This window comes from Anolis sagrei, chromosome 2 (genome assembly GCF_037176765.1).
Source record: "Anolis sagrei isolate rAnoSag1 chromosome 2, rAnoSag1.mat, whole genome shotgun sequence".
Lineage (NCBI taxonomy): Eukaryota > Metazoa > Chordata > Lepidosauria > Squamata > Dactyloidae > Anolis > Anolis sagrei.
In genome coordinates, this window is record NC_090022.1 from 261,199,764 (window position 1) to 261,221,978 (window position 22,215).

A 22,215-nucleotide genomic window follows, 5' to 3' on the forward strand; every position below is an offset into this window, starting at 1 on the left:
GTACAGATCCCAGAGCGCCGGCTGGCGGACGTTCTAGCAACAGTGGGGAGAGAGAGAGGAGGAGGAGTCTTTGAGTCAAAGCATGGGCAAACTTCGGCGCACCCTCCCGGGGTTTTGGACTTCAACACCCACAATTCCTAACAGCCAGTAGGCTGTTAGGAATTGTGGGAGTTGAAGTCCAAAACCCCTGGAGGGCCCAAGTTCCTTCTTTCCTTATTTTGTGTAGTACAAGACTTTGCCAGGAGATGGAAGCATGCACAAAGAACCAGATTGTGTTCTCCTCTCTACCAGAAATAATTTCCCTTGAATTAGAAATTATGCAAATATAATTTACTAAAGGGGAAGAAATAATAGTAGAGTTCATCTTATGTCTTGCATGAAACTCAGTGCAAAATCCAAAATGAATGCAGTAGATCTGAATGGAACTGTACTGTCTACAGACAGCAGCCAAGCTTTTGTATTCGGTCTTCAGGTCTTCATACAGCTTAATGGTGTAACATTAGAAAATGTCGAACATTTCCGCTACCTTGGCAGCCACCTCTCCACAAAAGTCAACACTGACATTGAAATACAACACTGCCTGAGCTCTGCAAGTGCAGCATTCTTCCTAGTGTTTGAGGACCAGGACATCTGTAGGGAAACCAAGGTGCTTGTTTATAAAGCTACTGTCCTCTCAAACCTGTTATACACCTGCGAAACATGGACTGTCTACAGATGTCACACTCAAATCCCGGAATGATTCCATTAGTATTGCCTCTGAAAAATTCTACAAATCTCTTGAGAAGACAGGCGGACAATGTCAGTGTTCTGGAAGAAGCAAAGACCACCAGCATTGAAGCGATGGTCCTACGCCATCAACTCTGCTGGTCTGGTCACGTTGTCTGAATGCCCGATTACCATCTCCCAAGGCAGTTGCTATACTCCCAACTCAAGAACGGGAAACATAATGTTGGTGGGCAGGATAAAGGGATTTAAAGATGGGCCAACCTTAAAAACTGTGGCATAGACACTGTGAACTGAGCGTTCTAACTGGAGGTCAGCTGTGACCAACAGTGCTGCAGAATTCGAAGGCACGAATGGAGGGCAAGAGGGAGAAACGTGTCAAGAGGAAGGCACGTCAAGCCAACCCTGACCGGGACCACCTTCCACCTGGAAACCAATGTCCTCACTGTGGGAGAACATGCAGATTAAGATTAGGGCTCCACAGTCACCTATGGACCCACCGCCAAAACACTACACTTGGAGGACTATCATCCTCAGGCTACGAGTGATCGCCTAAGTAAGTAAGTAAAGTATTACTCATTACCGAGCCATTGTGGTGTAGTGGCTTGTGTGAATGCTGAACTAGGGCCCCTTCTATGCTACTGTATAAAATCCAGATTATCTGCTTTGAAATGGATTGTATTATCAGTGTAGACTCATATAATGCAATATACTTGTGCAGTGAGAAAGGGGGCATTTGTACAATGCAATACAATACAATACAATACAATACAAGCTGCAAGCAAACTGCAACCGAGAAGCGGGCCAACTTGATAACCAAATACTTCAGGATGCCATTCCTTCCTTTTGAACTTTAAAGTCATTTAGCTTCCATTTCTGTCCACTGTCAGAACAATGGATATCACACTATCTTCCAACTTGTTTCCCCAGCAGCTGCTACTCTGTGGTATTTTGCGTCTAAAATGGATTTACCTCATAACTAGTTATGACTGATGCCCCTTCCACACAGTTGAATAAAATCCCACATTATCTGCTTTGAACTGGGATATATGGCAGTGTGGACTCATCTAACCCAGTTCAAAGCAGATATTGGGGTTTATTCTGCCTTGATATTCTGGGTTATATGGCTGTGTGGAAGGGCCCTACGACCGAGAGCAAGCTGAAATCCCCACTCAGCCATAGGAACCTTAGGCAAATCATATTCTCTCAGCCTCAGAGGAAGGAAAAGGCAAATCCCCTCTGAACAAATCTTGCCAAGCAAAATCCTACTATAGGATAGCCTTAGGATTGCCACAAGTCAGGAATGACTTGGCAGGCACATAAGAGAGAGTGAAATTGGATGCAGGAGAGTGAATTATGATGCCACAACTGCTATGAAAGAGGGCAAAGGTTTTATTTATTTATTTTATTTACATTATTTATATTCCGCCCTTCTCATCTCGCAGAGGACTCATATACATGGCAAACATTCAATGCCATAGACACACAACATATATAGACAGACACACAGAGGCTATTTAACATTCCAGCTTCATAAGGGTATTCTGGCCACCAGGGGAGCTGTCATTTCACTATCAATTTGTGACAGTGATGGAGTACTTCCTCATTCTTTTGCATGTTTGCTGGAGATTTTATGGCGTAAATTAGTTAAATTTGCCTCCCTGCATAAGCAGTACCTAAATTTCCTACTTGACAGATGCAACTGTCTTTCGGGCTGCAAAGGTCACCAGCAAGCTACACAATGGTTGGAAGCTCAGTCCGACCTGGGCTGGCTTCGAACTCATGACCTTTCGGTCAGTAGTGATCTTAATGCAGCTGACTCCCAACTGTTAGGAATTGTCAGAGTTGAAGTCCAAAACACCTGGAGGCCCCAAGTTTGCTCATACCTGGGTTATACTCTCTAGTGGAGAGTCTTAGCAATCTGTAGCAACAAATCAACCTTGGAAACTGGCTTGCTCTAGTAGCTGAGATATTTCATTTCCTCATCCCCATAGATGAGCCCCCCATAACTGGAGAATTTGTACCCTTCTTTCCTACCTGGAGTTGGCCCACAAAACAAAATTCACACAAGACTCTCAGATCTGGGGATCCTAATTTTGTAGGATTTTGCAGTGTTTCCACTGTATGGGTATCATAGTCACCACGATCCTTTTATCTCTAGCAAACCTTCTGTGCTATTTGTTTCCTGCTGCCTTCCTGCCGCTTTCTTTCCCTGCAAAACACTTGAGCTGTCACCCTTGTGGCACTCCACGTCATGATTCACAGCGAGAGCCAAGAAAACAGGATGTACTTGGCTAGAATATGAACGCTGCTAGCTTCACTGAAGACCAGCCGAAGGGTCTGTGGCACCAGTGGGGGATACAAAAACAACAAAGCTTCATGTTGCCAGGAAATGCCAAGTGAGAGGTATAGGGATCTGAATTCATTCATTGCTATCAAGTTTCCTTATTATCAAGTCTGGAAAAGGCTCTGCTTGCACACCATGGAATGCAGAGTAAATTTGGGAAGGGCGTGGTGTGTCAAAAATTGAAGAAGGTGATCATAGAATCATAGAGTAGGGTTGGAAGAGGCCACATGGGTCATCAAGTCCAATCCCTTCCCATGCAAACAAAAACAAAAACACAAAGTTCCCCTGACAGATGACCATCCAGCCTGTTTAAAAGCTTCCAAGGAATGAGCTTCACACTCTGAGGCAGAGAGTTCCACTGCTAAACAGCTTACAGTCAGGAAGTTCTTCCTAATGTCCAGGTGGAATCTCTCTTCCTGTAATTTCAAACCATTGTTCTGAGTCCTAGTTTCAAGGACAGCATAAAACAAGCCTGTTCCTTCTTCCTTATGACTTCCTTTCACATATTTATACATCATGACAACCCCTCAGCCTTCTCTTCTGTAGGCTATACATGCCCAGCTCTTTAATCCGTTCCTCATAGTGCATGGTCTCCAGACCTTTAATTATTGCAGTTGCCCTCCTCTGGATACCTTCCATCTTATCAAGGTCTCTTTTAAACTGTGGTTCCCAGAACTGGGCACAGTATTCCAGGTGAGCTCTAACCAAAGCAGAATAGAGAGGCACCATGACTTCCCCCAATCTAGATAACTAGATTAATATTGAGTGTTTGCTTTGTGTTGTACAGGTACCATGCTTCTGCTCTTATTCTTGTATAAGTATAAATCACGACTTATATAAAAGCTTTGGTTCCAGTACTTATCATTTGTTACCTCAGCTAATCACAGTGAGACAAGCACTGGGTAGGTGCCCATCGCAATAATCTGTCTCCACTGCCCACAGTTGTACTTTCCAAACCACTTTACTCTTCCTACCCTACCACTCTGATACAGCTGTGAGTGGTGATTTATTGAACAAAGTTGCCTAAGCCAAATCACAATATTTTTGACTGTGTCAAAGACTAAATTGGTTTTTGTCATGACTGAGCAGGTGAGTTGTGTAACATGGAGAGACAATTGATAGCATGTCATAGTATAACGTGTTAGGAAAAGCACCAGTAGCTACATACATATTGCCATGGAGTGTGTGCTTGGATAGCATGGCCAGCAAAATGGGAATAGTGGGACTATGAATCTGTGGATGGAGTGGTGTGTTTTATGGGCAGGGTGATATAATCACAGCACTCCCATTGTTGCTCATGTTGATTGTTATCTTCCTCAATGAGTATTGGAGGTATAATTAGCATTCAGTGTTGTGATTGGTGCGTGTTGGTTGACCAGGGATACTGTGGAACACATGCTTGATGTTGCTACCTTACTGCATCTCTGGCTTTGCTTTCTGCTTTGCTGTTAGAATTACACAGACACCATGGTGGTTGCTTATTAAAGTGGATCCTGATCCCAAATGGGGCCCCTTAGCTCAATGTTGGAGTCCAAAAAAATTGGCTGTTGTAGGCATTTACATGAATCTGTTGTGCAGTGTTTACAGTGGACTTTGCCAAGGATGTTTCAGTTGTATTTTTTAATGCTAATAATATTTAATTTAAAAACTCAGTCTGTTTTGTAAGCCTTGCAAATACTGATTTGTTATCAGTAAATGTTTGATTTTTATACTTATTTTATATATTCAATACCCAAGATCACAAAAACATTTCTCGGGCCACAAGGTGGCACAAGAGAAAAAGTTAAAGATACTACACTTGATCTTAGCCAAAAGGCCGAGAAGCTCTGGCCCAACATACCAACTTTATAATCCCTGTAGGATTGACATGTTTGAACATTAAACCCTGTTCTTTAAAAACAAGTTATTGAGAAATTCAACATATGAAGTATAAAGTAGTAATTTACTAAATATTGTGCTAGGATCTTTTTTCATTAATAAGTTATTTATTTCATAGGAATATACAGAGTAAAAAGTCTGTCATAGCAGACACGTTCCAAGTTAGTTAATAATCACTGCTTCACTTCTTTCCAAATTGGGGCAATGGTGGAGGTATCTTGATATCTTGACCTTTCTCCAGCTTCTTCTCGCAGTCAACCATATAATTCACACCATCAATGACTAACTGAACAAGTTCCACCTTTAAAAAACAAAAAGAAGAGATTACGTGATAAAGCTGAGGATGGTCTGAATACCTAAACTGATCAATATATCCCCCCCCCTTCTTCCAGTTATGAGACCCACTGTGACTAACAGTATATTTTAATAGAATGTTTTTCGTTGCTGACAGAATAAGAGCAAAGAGACAGACATTCTGGTCACATAACAGCTTTTGAAGAAGAAAGTTTTGAAGATTGAGCCAGAAAGAGGCTGTGAAGTGTTAGCAATGTGAATTGGTTTTTAATTGATTTTAATAGTTTTAACTACTTATAATTGTTTCAATATTTAATTCTATTTTAATGTTTGTATGTTTTCTAGAGTTTAAACTATATATTGAAGTCTTTTTACTATTAGCTGTTTTGGGTCTGGACCATATAGAAACATACTTAAGCCAGGAAGTGACTTAATGACTTAGATGAAGGGCTAGAAGGCATGATCATCAAGTTTGCAGACGACACCAAATTGGGAGGGATAGCCAATAGTCCAGAGGACAGGAGCAGAATTCAAAACGATCTTGACAGATTAGAGAGATGGGCCAAAACTAACAAAATGAAGTTCAACAGTGACAAATGCAAGATACTCCACTTTGGCAGAAAAAATGAAATGCAAAGATACAGAATGGGTGACGCCTGGCTCGAGAGCAGTACGTGTGAAAAAGATCTTGGAGTCCTCGTGGACAAGAAGTTAAACATGAGCCAACAATGTGATGTGGCGGCAAAAAAAGCCAATGGGATTTTGGCCTGCATCAATAGGAGCATAGTGTCTAGATCTAAGGAAGTAATGCTACCCCTCTATTCTGCTTTGGTTAGACCACATCTGGAATATTGTGTCCAATTCTGGGCACCACAATTCAAGAGAGATATTGACAAGCTGGAATGTGTCCAGAGGAGGGCGACTAAAATGATCAAGGGTCTGGAGAACAAGCTCTATGAGGAGCGGCTTAGTGAACTGGGCATGTTTAGCCTGAAGAAGAGAAGGCTGAGAGGAGATAGCCATGTATAAATATGTGAGAGGAAGCCACAGGGAGGAGGGAGCAAGCTTGTTTTCTGCTTCCTTGGAGACTAGGACGCGGAACAATGGCTTCAAACTACAAGAGAGGAGATTCCATCTGAACATGAGGAAGAACTTCCTGACTGTGAGAGCCGTTCAGCAGTGGAACTCTCTGCCCCGGAGTGCGGTGGAGGCTCCTTCTTTGGAGGCTTTTAAGCAGAGGTTGGATGGCCATTTGTCAGGGGTGATTTGAATGCAATATTCCTGCTTCTTGGCAGGGGGTTAGACTGGATGGCCCATGAAGTCTCTTCCAATTCTATGATTCTATGATTCTAAGTCCTTAGCCATGTTCTAGCATTAATTACCTTGCTTTCAAGCAGGGAAATGTCTTATCCCACCTGTTAGGGCAGTGGTTTTCAACCTGTGGGTCCCCAGGTCTTTTGGCCTACAAATCCCAGAAATCCCAACCAGTTTACCAGCTGTTAGGATTTTTGGGAGTTGAAGGCCAAAACATCACAGGTTGAGAACCATTGTGCTATGGGGGGGATAAGGTAGCTGAGGCTGTTGGCTTTCATGTCAGTCATGTGGCAAATCCAGTCCATGAGTTAAAAGAGCTATTCAAGGTACTGAACCCATCCCTAAAATATGTCCAGCACATTCAGTGGTGCCTTCCAAACATGAACTAAACCCTAGCGCCAACGCACCACTTCAATGACATGAGAACCACTGCTTATCAAGTGTGACAAACCTGAAGTGGAAGTGCTCCCCACACACAACAGGAACCTCTTAGGTGTGTTGCCTTGAGAGGAAGGTAGGATAGAGGTATATGCTCACCTGTTGGGCAAGTGAGATGAGTAATGCCTGAGCATGATATTTATTTAAGAAAAATCTCAGGCTAAGCATGAAGTTTTATAAGGCTTCATGTGAAGAAGGGCCCAATGATCAGTCTGAATGGGTAGGTCAAGTCCAGAAGTAAGAATACTTGACTGTTAGGAAGATGTCCAAGCAACTGTTGTGAAAGTCTACTGCACTGAGAATAGACATTTGGGTAACAGCATCTGACATTAGTTGCTTAAAAAAAATATTGAATTAACTATCTGATTATTCTGATGTCACACCTGAACTGGGCAACATCAATCTGAAATATCACAGTGCTAAATCCTTTTAACATGTTTTACTTCCTCTGAAAATATTACCTACAGCGTACTGCTGATCTTTCTAAGTCTCATAAAATGCCTCATTACCAGTCTTGAGTGATGGTTTATAAAACAGGCCATCTAAACCAAATCCAAATATTTGACTGTTCCAATGACCAATGCTAAATTTATTTTTTTAACGAGAGTTATCTGGACAGTTAGGTTACAAGGCACATCTTGCAAGGAATTTTCTTGGGGGAAGTTGGTATCACTGCTGCGTAATGGGAAGCAGGCAGAAGCAAACAAGCAGTGCCAGTCATCAGTAGCTCATTAACTGGTGTTGCGGTGAAGGTTTGAGATGAGCATCCTCATTCCGTCTCCTGCCAAGTGTGAAGTTTGTGCTGTAATACGCTACCTAAAGGGCATGAATGTTGCTGCGATTCATTGTGAGAAAAATCATGGTGTCAGTCTTTTGGGACAGAAAAGGGGTTCTGTTCATTGGTTTTTTGGAAAGAGGTGAAACAATCAATGCTGCAAGATATTGTGAGACCACGAAGAAACTTTGCAGAGCCATCCAAAACAAACATTGTGGGATGCTGATGGAAGGAGTCTGTCTCCTTCATGATAATGCGTGTCTACATACTGCTCATGCAAGACAAGAGTTGTTGACTTCATTTGGTTGGGATGTTTTAAGCCACTCCTCTCGCAGCCCCAGTCTCTCATCCAGTGACTATCATCTGTTCACTAAATTGAAGGAACACCTGGGTGGAAAATACTTTTCTGATGATGGCAGTGTGAAAATCGAAGCAACAAACTGCCTGAAAAAGGCGGCGGTAGACTTCTATGAAACAGGCATCAAAAAACTCGTTGCATGGATGACAAAATATATTGAACTGAATGGTGATTATGTGGAAAAATAATGTAATACCTATGCTATGATCCATGTAAGTTTTATTAAAATATATTCATTCTTTGTATTTTAAAAAATCTTGTAACTTTATTTTCCAGATATCCCTTGTAGTTTACACTGTACAGTAGGGTCTCGCTTATCCAACCTTCACTCATCCAATGTTCTGTATTATCCAATGCAGTCTGCCTTCCATCCTGATCCACAGATGTTTCAATGCATTGCGATGTTTTGATTCTAAATTTGTAAATACAGTAATTACTACATAATGTTACCGTGTACTGAACTGCTTTTTCTGTTGATTTGTTGTAAAACATGATATTTTGGTGCTTAATTTATAAAATCATAACGTAATTTGACGTTTAATAAGCTTTTCCTTAATCCCTCTGATGCAGAGCATCCCCCCCCCCCCAAGCATTTGTAGTTCGCCAAGGGCCAGACAATGGATTCTGCCGCTTCCTGACCCAGCACACATAACTGGGTTCCTGTTTCCTCTCTGTGAATTCTCTGGCTTGTGCACTGGACCCTGGCCCAAAGATCAGGGAAATGTAGTTCTCCAAAGGACATTGCCCCACTCTCCACCATTTGCGGACTCTTTGCGGATCTTTCTGCCTTCTCTGATTGACTTGGTGCCCTTGCATCACGGACTTCCTCCATGAACTCCAAAAGCCAAGCCGCTTGGGAAGCATGGCCCCCGCCTGTGGGTGCATGCCCTTGTTGCAAAGGATCATACCTCAGGAACTCTGTTGCTTATCTCTATCAATGGCTGTGGTTTTTTTTCTAATAAACTTTACTGGGATGGGGGTGGGATGGGGACCCTTTTTTATGAAATCTATGAGCTTATGAAGGTTTATGGAGAATGTATATGAACTATATGATATGAAATGAAATATACCCTCACCCTCTTTCCTTGCCTTTCCCCTCTTGAACTTTACCCTATAAAAGAACATGCGACCAGGGGATTACAGTTAAGGAAATTCAATTTCCTTGGAAGGAACTCCATCCATATTGACATTGCATGGAAAATACTGGCAAATCTGTGGCTTTGTTTTTCAGAGTTCAGACAGACAAAAGCCAGAGATTTTATCAGCCAGAGGCCCGGAAAAACAGACTGATTGCATCAATTACGGTGTTTGTGCATGCTCCCTTGTGACAAAGGACCCTTTGCCCGCAAGGTTGAAGATCCAGACACCACCCATAGCCACCCTTTTTTGCCTATACACATCTTTTATCAGGACCCAGGAAATCCCTTGTTCTCCCATCCGCCTCCCCTGCTGTGAGCAGACAAAAGGTGTTCAATCAGCTGGCGGACGCCTCCCGGGCGTTCCGCCCCCTGCGCTGTCAAACCAGAGCCCGCCTCCTGGCCGCTGATTGGACAATCTCTGGAGGCGCTCCGAGGGTTCTGATTGGCCCTCTGGAGGCAACAGCGGCCGGCAATTGGAGGGAGGGTGGGACCAGCGGCCAAGCCTCCTCCCAGCTGTTCCAGAGCCGGCCAACCAGGACAGAGGGGACTGACAGGAGGCGGGCGGGAGATTCAAGCCAGGATTCCTTTGTTCTGTCTGTATAAATATGCCTGAAAATCACTGTACTGTATGCTTACTTGAGGAAATATCCCTGTAATGCATCCTTTTCAGCTGAATCGCTAAATAAACGCTTCGGTCGCTGGGTACCTCTTCAGCCTCTGGCGAGATTAATTCTTAATATTGTGCGCTTTGGATTGGCTTCTGCTGGCAGCTCGCCAAGGTCAAGACCCCATTAGAGGTCTCCAGGGTTCCCCCTCGCTGGGAGAACCCTCCAAAAAGGAGCTCGATATCACCTCCTTATTATCCAACATTTTTGCTTCTCCAACGTTCTGCAAGCCCATTTATGTTGGATAAGTGAGACTCTACTGTATTTGAGTTATTTGGTCATTTATTTTACCATCCCTTTCCGAGCCATCCTTGTGAGGAAACCAGAGTTTTTGTTTCCTAGATTACTAAATGGAGAGAAAAATGATTAAGTTTACATTGACAAGTGGCTGAAAGAAACCCAAAACTTAATAACTTTATTGTGTACCAGTTGGGAAATTATTTATCTGAGGGAAAACATTTACATCACAATAACTGTGTTACCTAGCAAGAAATACATGTCTGACAATGAAACTTTCTTGCTCTCTTGGGCAGCTGTGTCTTGTCTTATTTAGATTGATAGCTCTTTGGGGTAATGCCTGTATCTCCTTTATTGGTTTCATTGTTTAGATATTGGATTTTCTGTGATGTGAGTACAGAAATGAGCATATAAAGAGGGCTTGGGTCCAGATGCCTTCCGCTATGGCATGAGTTTAGGGATCTCTCACTCCCTTCATCAAAAAAGATTCACATAGTGGTTTGTTTACACAGCCAGGCCAAAAAGTTCTCTTTCACTTTGTCCGTTGTGTAAGGTTTCCTGTTCAGCTCAATGTAAGTTCTAAATTTTAGGAGAAATTTTTCACAGATGTATACCTTTAAATGTACAGTCATTTGACAGACCTTGGAAGAATTACCCATTAAGATGTCCACTCCCCAAATCCCCAACTATTAATAATTTTAACTGATTAAAACATATTAAGTAATATAAAGAAAAAAACAAGTCAAAATAGCTTCAAAACCATCTGCATATACAAATAAGGCCCCAAAAACTTTAATAAAAAGCTGCATTTTATCTTGGCACTGGAATGAATTCAACATCAATATCAATCAGGGTAGAATAAAGAACAGGCATGCATAGGATGGCGCCACAAATATTGCTCTTCTTACATACTGTATTTAAAAATTCCAGTCTCTGTAATTACTTTCTCCTTGAACTTGGAGTGAGAAGCTTACCTCTGATCGGCCCATGCGATCTAGGTTGGAGATATCATATATATCTGCTACAGCAGCAGTGTCCACACCACCTGTGCCACGCTTCTGAAGCCTCAGGTTTTCCAGGATCTTTGCAAATCTAGGATCCTGTGATAAGAGAGGCTTGGTTATTTTAAAATGTGGATGACTTGCATTACAGATGTACTTGAAAACAGCAGTTTATTTAATTCACACTTTACATGTTTCAGTTCGAAGAGCTAATTTATGAAGATGGTTCATGTACTGACATTGTAAAAGATTAATGTATGATGAAAAGTCATTTTAAGTAAATGCCAACCTTGCTAAGCTTGGGAAGTTTAACATGAACTCCTGCACGTAATCCCGTTCCCAGATTGGAAGGACAGGTCAAGACATATCCTAAACGTTCATTCCACATAAACTCCCATCCTCGTTCTTTAATTAGCCTTTCGACCTGCAGGGGAAATAAAATGCAATGAACCACAGCATACAAATGAGCGATCAGTTGGTAAGCACCAGTGTTCTGTTGAAATAAATTCTATCTACTAGCAACCTATATTATAATTTCACAAGAGCGAAGCTTGTGATTAGAGATAAATACAGTGGGCTCTTAGTATCTGCTGAGGCTTGGTTCCAAGACTCTCATGGGACTCAAAATCCATTGCTGCTGAAGCTCCATTGTATGCAATGACATAGTAGAAAGGCATCTTTTATATACATTCACAAAAATCAAGGTTTGCTTTTTGAAATTACAATAAATATTTTACGTCATAGATGGAATCTACATGTACAGAATTCATGGATATGCAGGGTCAATGTACACACTTTGGCTTTTATTTGGTTAGACTTGGATAACTTTTTCATTTTGTAGTATTAAGTAAAATTCACTGCATATTTGCACAGAAATTGCTTTTCATATTCTTACTGAAAGTAAGGCGGAGAAGACTACACCTTTTGGATTTAAGTTTAGAAACCAACTTAAAATGAGGAAACTACAGACCACAAAGGGAAATGCTTTTTGGAAGTGTCCCTATGTAAAACAAAAAGAAAATATTTCAGCAAGGAAGGCCCCACCACCACCACCTAGAAAAACTACCACCTGGCATTATGCAAACCTTCACACTCTTTTTCATTTGCAAGGTTAATATAAAGTAGAGAATTGAAAAGCAGATCTCTCCACCTATGGGCAGATATGGCACCACCCACTTCACCATTTCCCAACTCTGTCATGTCATTCTGCATTGATAAGCTATATCCGCTGAAATAATTCTCCCCATATAACATTTCAAGGGCAGGAAGTGTTGTAGCTCAGCAAGCGGATGAGGATTTTTCTGACATTTCAGAAGAGGAGGGAACTGATGCGTTTCAAAATGAAGAGTATGTCAGTGTTAGCAGAGAATTGCAGGCAGATGAGACTGATGTTTTCGATTCCTGTGTTCATTCCCAGGCAACCAGGTAAAGTGAAAGTCCCAAGTATCTTGAGAAATGGCCTTCAGCCGATGGGGAATTTTCCCAAGAAATTAGATTAAGTTTGAGAACAGAGGGAGTGAAAAACAGACTAATTAGATGTTCTGAGAGAATTCATGATAGGGCTTTGAAGTCCAGGTGTGTTCAGCATGATCTCACAGCTACTTGGATGGGTTTAAATTAAGTGGTGTTGGCTTCACACCTCTCAGAGGAGAAAACGTTACCATTTGGGATGGCTCTCCTGTCTCTACTCACAAGTTTATGATTCAAGTATTCTCAAGTTTCCTGTTCTGGTCCATGCCATTGTTTCCTTGAATGCTTTACCTTGGAAAAGTTCTTGCTTTCTTGTTTATGTATTTATGTTTGAAGCACTGCTGTGGTTTTTGGTTCTCTTGATTTTATGTACTTTGGCATTTTTGGATTACTGCTATTTTGCATTTTCTATTTTTCTGATTCTTTTGGAATTGTCCTTTTTCCTTTTGACTTGCTTGCTTCAATAAACATTTTTAGATAGAAGTACTGGACTCTGATGTGGTGCTGGGTGAAAAGCTGTTTCAGTGCTAAATTGCAACAGGAATCCTGTCCTTTCTTGCATGTAGTGACCCTATTCTGCACTTCTCTAAAAACTTTCAGACTGTGAAGACATTAAGATAAATAGAAAAAATGACCAGTAACCGTGCAAAGATACAGGCAGCTGCTGTAACAATGATTTCTAAAGCCCAGGTTTCTCAAGGGTAGAACTGAGTACCTACCTCTAACAAGCCGCGGCAAAATCTTTCAAAGACTCTTTTCATGTTGCCTCCTTTTTCCATGGAAATCACCCTTGTGTGGTCCTCTTCATTGATCCAAATGAGAAATGTTTTGTCATTATTGTGCCTGGTTGGGAGAAAATAAGCAATTGTCACACAAACCTTGAAAATAATTCTTTTATGTTTCCTCATTTCATCACTTCTCCCAGATGCCCCATCCCTCCTAAGGGGGAGGAATTTCAGCATGAGAGCACTGCCTTGAAAAAAACTTTTTCAGTGTATGATGATGAATGATTCATGTTTCAGAAGCTACTTCTGCAGAAGTAGACTTATAAACAGAGATCGGATTAATATCTCTCTGGAGTGCTTTAATCCTATTTTCTTTTATGGCAGGAATTTGGACTAGATCAGTGGTTCTCAACTGTAGGTCCTCCAGGTAGTATGGACTTCAGCTCCCAGAATTCCTGAAAGCTTCTGTGAGTTAGTCCCAAATACCTGGAGGAGCAAAGGTTGGGAACCACTAAACTAGATAACCCTTGTGGTCAAATTCAGCTCTCTAGGAACACCTACATTGTAAAATTAATGCAATTTGTCATAACTTTAACTGCCATGGCTCAATGCTATGGAATCCTGGGAGTTGTAGTGAGGCACTAGCACTCTGGCAGAGAAAGTTAATGACCTTGTAAAACTACATCGCCATGAATTCCATAGCATTGAGCCATGGCAGTTAAAGTGGTGACAAACTACATTACTTCTTCAGTTTAGAAGCATTCTATGATTAGATTTGTCCTATTGGCATCTTGCCCTGTCTGCTTCTTATCATGTAGGTTTATTATTTCTATAATTATAATTATCATGACTATTATTTTTGTCATGGTAATTACAACGTAATTGGTCTAGTTTCTAACGTTATATGAAGAACAACCTTGCTCAGTCTCAATCCCACTGATAATGAACTTCTGTTAGCCTAGAAAATACACATTATTCTCTGAAACAAATGTGGAGTGTGCTGCTATGGGAACTGAGAAACAGAAGACTGTGGACGCCCTTTTTAACAGGTGGCAGGAGAGGAAATTTGTGCCTCAAGTTTAGAACATTTTAGAACATTTTGAAACAGGAACATCTTGTCCAAAGTCTAAACTCTGTTTTATTTTTTTTACTTAAAGGTTATTTATTTTCTAGGTGTTCATTATATGTCTTCCACTCAGAACCAGTACAGTGCAGTGTTTGGTCTATGTCTCTGGGAGACTAATTTAGATATGAGTAATCATGGTTTTTTTGAAGTTAGGATATTCTGCATAGTCTGCTTTCACTGGGGCTCCAGTGTCATTTAAACCACTGAGTTAAACCACTGAGCTGCTGAACTTGCTGACCGAAAGGTTGGCAGTTTGAATCCAGGGAGCAGAGTGAGCACCCGCTGTTAGCTCTAGCTTCTGTCAATCTAGCAGTTCAAAAACATGTAAATGTGAGTAGATCAAAAATACTACTTCTGTGGGAAGGTAATGGCACTCTGTGCAGTGATGCCAGCTCTTCAGCTTAGAAATGGAGCTGAGCACCACCCCACAGAGTCGGACATGACTAGACTTAATGTTAGGGGAAACCTTTACCTTATGCTTTCACTGCCGTTTCAGTGTGAGCTTAAGTTATTCAAGATACTGAACACTGTACAGGTAATTTGTGTATATGTTCTGCCTCCTTATTTCTGTTTCATATCTTTGTGATATCACCAAGGGCGATAATGGTTGGTTCTTATTTAACAGAGAGTAAAATAACATTTGAAAGTACCTCAGGAAATAAGAATTGATCAGGAGTTTGCCTTAACTGATAGCAGCCAGCTCCACCACCAATCCCTGAAATGGGTTGCTGTAAGTTTTTCGGACTGTATGACCATGTTCCAGTAGCATTCTCTCCTGACGTTTCACCTGCATCTGCGGCTGGCATCTTCAGAAGTCTGTTGGAGGTGAGGCAAGTAGTGTGTGTGTGTGTGTATGGAATGTCCAGAGTGGGAAAAATAACCCTTGTCTGCTTGAAGTAAGTGTGAATGTTGCAGTTATCAGGCTTAATTGGCATTGAATAGAGGGGTAGCATAACTTACCTGGATCTAGACACTATACTCCTATTTATGCAGGCCAAAATCCCATTTGCTTTTTAAGCTGCTGCATGACATTGTTGGCTCATGTTTAACTTGTTGTCCACGAGGACTCCCAAGTTCTTTTTCACACGTACTGCTCTCAAGCCAGGCACCCCCCCCCCCCATTCTGTATCTTTGCATTTTATTTTTTTCTGCCTAAGTGGAGTATCTTGCATTTGTCTCTGTTGAACTTTATTTTGTTAGTCTTGGCCCATCTCTGTAATCTGTTAAGATCGTTTTGAATTCTGCTCCTGTCTTCTGGAGTACTGGCTATCACTCCCAATTTGGTGTCATCTGCAAACTTGATGATCCTACCTTCTAACCCTTCATCTCAATCATTAACAAAGATGTTAACAGAACCGGGCCCAGGACAGAACCCGGTGGCCCTCCGCTTGTCACTTCTTTCCAGGATGAAGAGGAAGCATTGGTGAGCACCCTCTAGGTTCATTCACTTAACCAATTACAGGTCCATCGAACCATAGTTTTGCCTAGCCCACATTGGACTAGTTTGTTTGCCAGAAGGTCACGAGGAATCTTGTCGAAGGCCTTACTAAAATCCAGATATGCTATATCCACCGTGTTTCCTGTATCTACCCAGCCTGTAACTCAACTTTAATGCAGGAAGTAAGTTTTCTTTGACAATAATAGAATAAACATAGAGTATGTTCACATAGCACCCAGGCAACGACACACCAAAAGACTGAAAAATATTAAATTCATGCCTGCAATAAGCCAATTCACTTTAGTCAACATCATTCCTTTAAATTAAAAATGGGGCGAGGGGAGGGAGTGAGTTAATGAAATGAAACCCATTTCCTAAACACTTGCTCAGTGCCTTATTTTGTCAATTTGAAAAACTATCCTGTTATTAAAAAACAGTTAATTGAGCAAGATAAAAAAAAGAAGAGAGAGCCATTGATAGAATGCAGGCAAAACATGCAATCAGGGTTAGGACAAACAGCTACTCTGTTAAAGAAAGAATTAATACAGATTGTTTGTTCACAAATTAAACAAACACACCATTCTCATTCCATACCAAATTCCTCGGGCATCTGGCCAGTCTCGGGCCATCCCGGCACACGTTAGCAAAGGGGAGACTGGCTTATCAAACAGGAAGTGGTCCTGCACACCAGCAGATAGGCAGAGCAGAAGGACAGAAAATAAATAATTGGGTGTTGATCTCCTATTTATCATTGTAAAAATAATTCCACCTGCACAACCACAATTTAACCAACATATAAGGACTACTCTGGATATTTCTCCACTACCAGGCAGCATACCCAAATACTTTTACAGAATTTTATTTACATTTACATGTAACGATAAAGATTCTAACAAAAGTAACCATTTGTAACAATAATCATTTTGTTGCATAACATTTTTTTAAAAAATAGGGAGAAGCAATATGTAGAATCAAAAGGTGGGAAATGAATGTTTAAGTTAAACCAATTTATATTCCAACATCTTTCAGACAGGATTCTTAATATTAAGAACCTGGACATATGATTTTTTAGTCAAGAAGCTTATTAAACTCCTATGGTAAAAATGGAAAAGCTATTTAGTCTGACCTTTCCATTATTATTGATTATGGTAGTCCTGTCCTTCATTCTCAGTTCTATTTCTGTTCAATAGGTTAAGACTCACATGAAACTGAGATTTTTAATTGGACTCATTTCCACACACCTGACATTAAATTTAGTCATGTCTGACTCTGGAGGTGGTGCTCATCATTTCTAAACCGAAGAGCCAGTGTTGTCCACAGTCACCACCAAGGTCATGTGGTCAGCATGACTGCATAGCGCACCATTACCTTTCTGCAGAAGCGGTACCTATTAATCTATTCACTCTTGCATGTTTTCGAACTGCTAGAAGCTGAGCCTAACAGTGGGAGCCAACCTTTTGGTCAGCAAGTTCAGCAGCTCAACGGTTTAACCTGCGCTGCCTTTATTCTTACCATCAATAAATAAATATACAAATAAAAATACAGAAACACCCATCCCTGATTATGACTCTGGCCTAGGAGTGATTACACAGTTTTTCCCCATCTGATTTCTCAGATTTTGGGGTTTGACAAAGCATGACAACTGAGTATTTTAGTGTATTTTTAAAAATGTTTTAATCTTCATATTATTTTAATGAGTTTTTACTTGTTTGTTGCCTCAGAAGTCCTTGTAGGTTCGGAGGTGATACAGAAATATTTTAAATAAATAAATAAATAAGAGAACTGCTACTTTTCTTTTTATTTCCTAGTCTTGACCATACACAGTTTTCTATGGTTTAGGTGAACATATTTTTCACTGTGTTGTTGAAGGCTTTCATTTCCGGTTGCTGTGAATTTTCCAGGTTGTATGGCTATATTCCAGAAGCATTCTCTCCTGACGTTTCGCCTACATCTATGGCAGGCATCCTCAGAGGGTGTGGGGTCTGTTGGAAACTGGGCAGGTGAGGTTTATATATCTGTGGAATGTCCACCTTGATTAGCATTGCAACATTCACATTTGCCTCCAACAGCGAAGAGTTCCTTCTTCCACCGTGGATATTCCACAGATATATAAACCTCGCTTGCCTAGTTTCCAACAGTCCTCAAAGCCTCCTAGGATGCCTGCCATACATGTGGTCAAAACGTCAGGAGATAATGTTTCTGGAACATGACCATACGGCCAGGAAAGCTTACAGTAACCTATCTTTTTCACTTTCTTTCATTTTCCAGATTACCAGTCACATAAGGACATAATGCAAAGTGGGTGTGTTGAGATAAAAGAATACAAAAGTTGACCCTAAACCAAATTGGCCAAACAAAACTGCAGCATAGTGTAATGGTTTGGGTTTTGGACTAGGACAAGGACTCTGGAGATTAAGTTTCAAATCTACCCTCAGCCATGGCATGAAGTTGAGCAAGTCTTAACCTCCAATGAAGCAAAAGCAAGCCAAGAAAATTCTGTGAAAGTTTTACCTTAGGGTCACAACATATCAGAAATGACCTGAAGGCACACAACAACAATGGAAGTTTACACTATGGGACATTTTGATCTCAGGAGCTGTTATAGCCAATATCTAGCTTTTAAGGATTCAAATGAAATTCTAACAATAGCTTGATTATATCTATGTACAGATTCCAGACATTGTACGTACATCAATAAGCTGTTGCTGCTCCTTCTCAGACATATTGGTCAAACTGTAATACTTCCCAGCCAGATCTCCTTTCAGTCCTGCCAGAGCGGTAACAACCACATTTTCGACTTCCCTCCTCTCTGCCCTGGAACAGGCAGGAGGCAGGCTCAGCCCGCGGATGCTGCGGCCGGTGCGGACGCGGGATGATAAGACGTACTTCTCATCAAATTGTCCTTGGGTAATCTGAATACATAAAAAGGAAATGACAAAATGTGAAATTTGTTTCCAAAAAGCACGGAAGAAAGAAAAAGAAAAGAAAAACGAGTTAGAGAGCCGTTCAGCAGTGGAACTCCCTGCCCCAGAGTGTGGTGGAGGCTCCTTCTTTGGAAGCTTTTAAACAGAGGCTGGATGGCCATCTGTCAGAGGTGATTTGAATGCAACATTCCTGCTTCTTGGCAGGGGGGTTGGACTGGATGGCCCAGGAGGTCTCTTCCAACTCTTTGATTCTATGATTCTATGATAGGTGGCAACACATTGTTGGCTAGGAGTAGAATATTATGCATGGATAAAAACTAGCAAAATGTATGAAATAACTTCAGTAAAGGACTTGGAAAATGGCATTTTATAACAAAAGATTGATATAGTAACTTTTAGAAACAAACTCCACAAATGAATTCAGTGAATATGTATTATATTTAGGACCATTTCTATGCAAGGAAAAAATTGGGATATCATATTCATTCATTCATTCCAGGTGTGGCCCAAGAAATTTTATTGCCTGAGGCAGAATACAAATGATCCACCTCCTTCAAAATATGCATCAATGTTATTTTTGGCACTGGAGGGTATCCATAGTAATGGCTGTAGGTGTTATTTTAGCACATGAGGCAGAAAATCCCTTTGCCATCTCTTCCAAATAGAAGAGTTAGAAAGCATGATCATCAAGTTTGCAGACAACACCAAATTGGGAGTGATAGCTAATACTCCAGAAGACAGGAGCAGAATTCAAAATGATCTTAACAGATTAGAGAGATGGGCCAAAACTAACAAAATGAAGTTCAACAGTGACAAATGCAATATACTCCACTTAAGCAGAAAAAATGAAATGCAAAGATACAGAATGGGGAACGTGTGGCTCAACAACAGTACATGTGAAAAAGATCTTGGAGTCCTCATGGACAATAAGTTAAACATGAGCCAACAAAGTGATACGCAGCTTAAAAAATGGTATAGTGTCTAGATCCAGGGAAGTCATTCTACCCCTGTATTCTGTTTTGGTCAGACCACACCTGGAATACTGTGTCCAATTCTGTGCACTGCAATTGAAGAGAGATGTTGACAAGCTGGAATGTGTCCAGAAGAGGGCAACTAAAATGAGAGAACAAGCCCTATGAGAAGCGGCTTAAAGAGCTGGGCATGTTTATTCTGCAGAAGAGAAGGCTGAGAGGAGACGTGATGAGGGCCATGTATAAATATATGAAGGGAAGTCATAGAGAGGAGGGAGCTGGCTTGTTTTCTACTGCCCTGGAGACTAGGACGCGGAACAGTGGCTTGAAACTTCAGAAAAGGAGGTTCCACCTGAACATTTGGAAGAACCTCCTAACTATGACAGCTGTTCAACAGTGGAACTCCATGCGCCGGAGTGTGGTGGAGGCTACTTCTTTGGAGGCTTTTAAGCAGAGGCTGGATGGCCATCTTTTGGGGGTGTTTTAAATGAGATTTTCCTGCTTCTTGGCAGGGGATTGGACTGAATGGCCCACGAGGTCTCTTCCAACTCTATGATTCTATGAATATATTTTAAACAATTAACATTTTCTGCCCTTTCATTATAATAAAATCAGTTGCCTGGCTCTCTACGTACTAATATGGCTGGAAGCAGTGAGCAGTTCAGTGGTTCTCCGTGGACATTTTCAGAGGATCTAGGAATGGGGTTACATGAGCTGGTCCTGTCTCCTACAGTGAGTGGGAAGGTCAGAAGGGAGATTTGTAGGTGTTTTTGGCTGCATACAAATTACACTCCTGCATAAAGTTGGGACCCTTTCCACACCCTTGAGTTTGAGATCACAAAAAGGACTGTACAGCTGTGTTCAGGCAAATGAAATTACAGCCTCCATTCCTATTAAAAACAATAATCTCCCGCAGTTATTTCAATAATGCACAAAAATTAAAGACCAGGAGATTTTAATTAACTTGTTTTGGCTCTTGGTTCATTTAATATAGCCCTGGTCTTCAGTGGGTTGTAAGAAATATTTTGTGGAAAATATTTGCTGACTGAAGTAGCCTTATTATTATAACCATTACCATTTTATCTGCAGAAGGACATTTTCCCCTTTAGTCCTACCTTGGAAGAATCCAGATCAGTGTGATGCTTCATTGCTTTTGGATCATAGCCATTATGTCTCACTTTGATAACAGGATCAAAAATCGCTGCAAATACCTATAGAATCAATGGTAAATTTTAATGAACATTCTATAGTTTGAATTTGCACATAACTTGGGAGGAACTAGTTTCAAAGGTAAAAAGTGACAACAATAGTGACTGACTACCTTGGACTGGGAACTACAATGGTAACAGATTGTTTTCCAGAAGTAACTTTCTGAGCTCTAGTTCCTCTCATGGAATCCCCTCAACAGAAATGCTCAACAATCTGACTCAACAAGTTTTAAGTTGCGTATTTGAAAATACATGGTATTTATCACATGCTAGCTTTATTGTTCTATTAGTAACTGCTGTTTTATAATCATTACTTTTGTTATTTATTTCCAACTACTATATTTATTTAGCATATTTATATTCTGCCCTTCTCTGAATGAGACTCAGAGTGGATCACAGAACATATATATGGCAAACATTCAATGCCGTTATACACTGACAAGACAGACAACTTTACACAGATATAGGCTTTCCCATTTTCAGCATCTTGGAAGCTGTGCTCAGTTCTGGCCACAGTAGGTACTGTCGCTCTACTTTCCCTACCGAAGAGTTTTCTTCGTAAACTTCCTCCTTGATCGAATTGCTGGCATTTTTCTGCATTTCCTTATGGATGCCTTAAACACCTCTCTGCTTAAGTGTTACCAATTTATCTACCCACACTGCTGTTTTTGAAACTTCTACGCAGGCAGAAGCTGGACTAAAGGCCAGGAGCTCACGCTGACCTGGGCTTCAAACTGTCAACCTTTCAATTGGCAAGATTTACTGCAACTGGCGTTTAACCTGCTGTGCTAAAGCCCAGCCCTTTGTTGCATATTTCTATATAGTATAGAAAAATACAACAAACCAGAAATAAAACTAATCTACCACAGATTTTTTACATTAATTACACAAAATCACTCCTAAAATTAACTAATCAATCTTACTCTCTAAACTCCTTGCCTCCACACATTAAAAAATGATTTCTCACCCTCTGATCCAAAGATATCTATATGAACTATCTTCATACTATTATAAAATTACATTTATCTTCATTGTTAGTCATCCTGACTTTTTAGAAAGGTAAATTATACATTTGACAAAAGATACAAGCACCATTCCGATACATTAGTACCCCCCTCTCTTGTTGAAGGAGATTGCGAACAACCCTGCAAAGAAACAAGCAGTTTTAATATTTCCCTCTGATC

General features: G+C 40.8%; 1 protein-coding gene and 1 non-coding gene across 2 annotated transcripts in view; both read right to left on the bottom strand.

The window, feature by feature from the left end:
- Positions 1-4,713: 4,713 nt before the first annotated feature.
- Positions 4,714-4,898, bottom strand: LOC132769529 (U2 spliceosomal RNA). The gene has a single exon (XR_010909480.1). It is a non-coding gene; the product is annotated as a U2 spliceosomal RNA (small nuclear RNA).
- Positions 4,899-5,035: 137 nt separating this feature from the next.
- The window catches only part of CKMT2 (creatine kinase, mitochondrial 2), a 43,134-nt gene continuing 25,954 nt past the window's right edge, over positions 5,036-22,215 (bottom strand). Inside the window, exons 4-10 of the mRNA XM_060761721.2 lie at positions 20,939-21,034; positions 18,619-18,840; positions 16,523-16,608; positions 13,359-13,482; positions 11,459-11,593; positions 11,143-11,268; positions 5,036-5,249 (exon numbers count right to left, since the gene is read on the bottom strand). Of these exons, the coding sequence (XP_060617704.2) occupies positions 5,130-5,249; positions 11,143-11,268; positions 11,459-11,593; positions 13,359-13,482; positions 16,523-16,608; positions 18,619-18,840; positions 20,939-21,034 (909 nt within the window). The 3' untranslated portion in view covers positions 5,036-5,129. The remainder of the gene's footprint in view (positions 5,250-11,142; positions 11,269-11,458; positions 11,594-13,358; positions 13,483-16,522; positions 16,609-18,618; positions 18,841-20,938; positions 21,035-22,215) is intronic.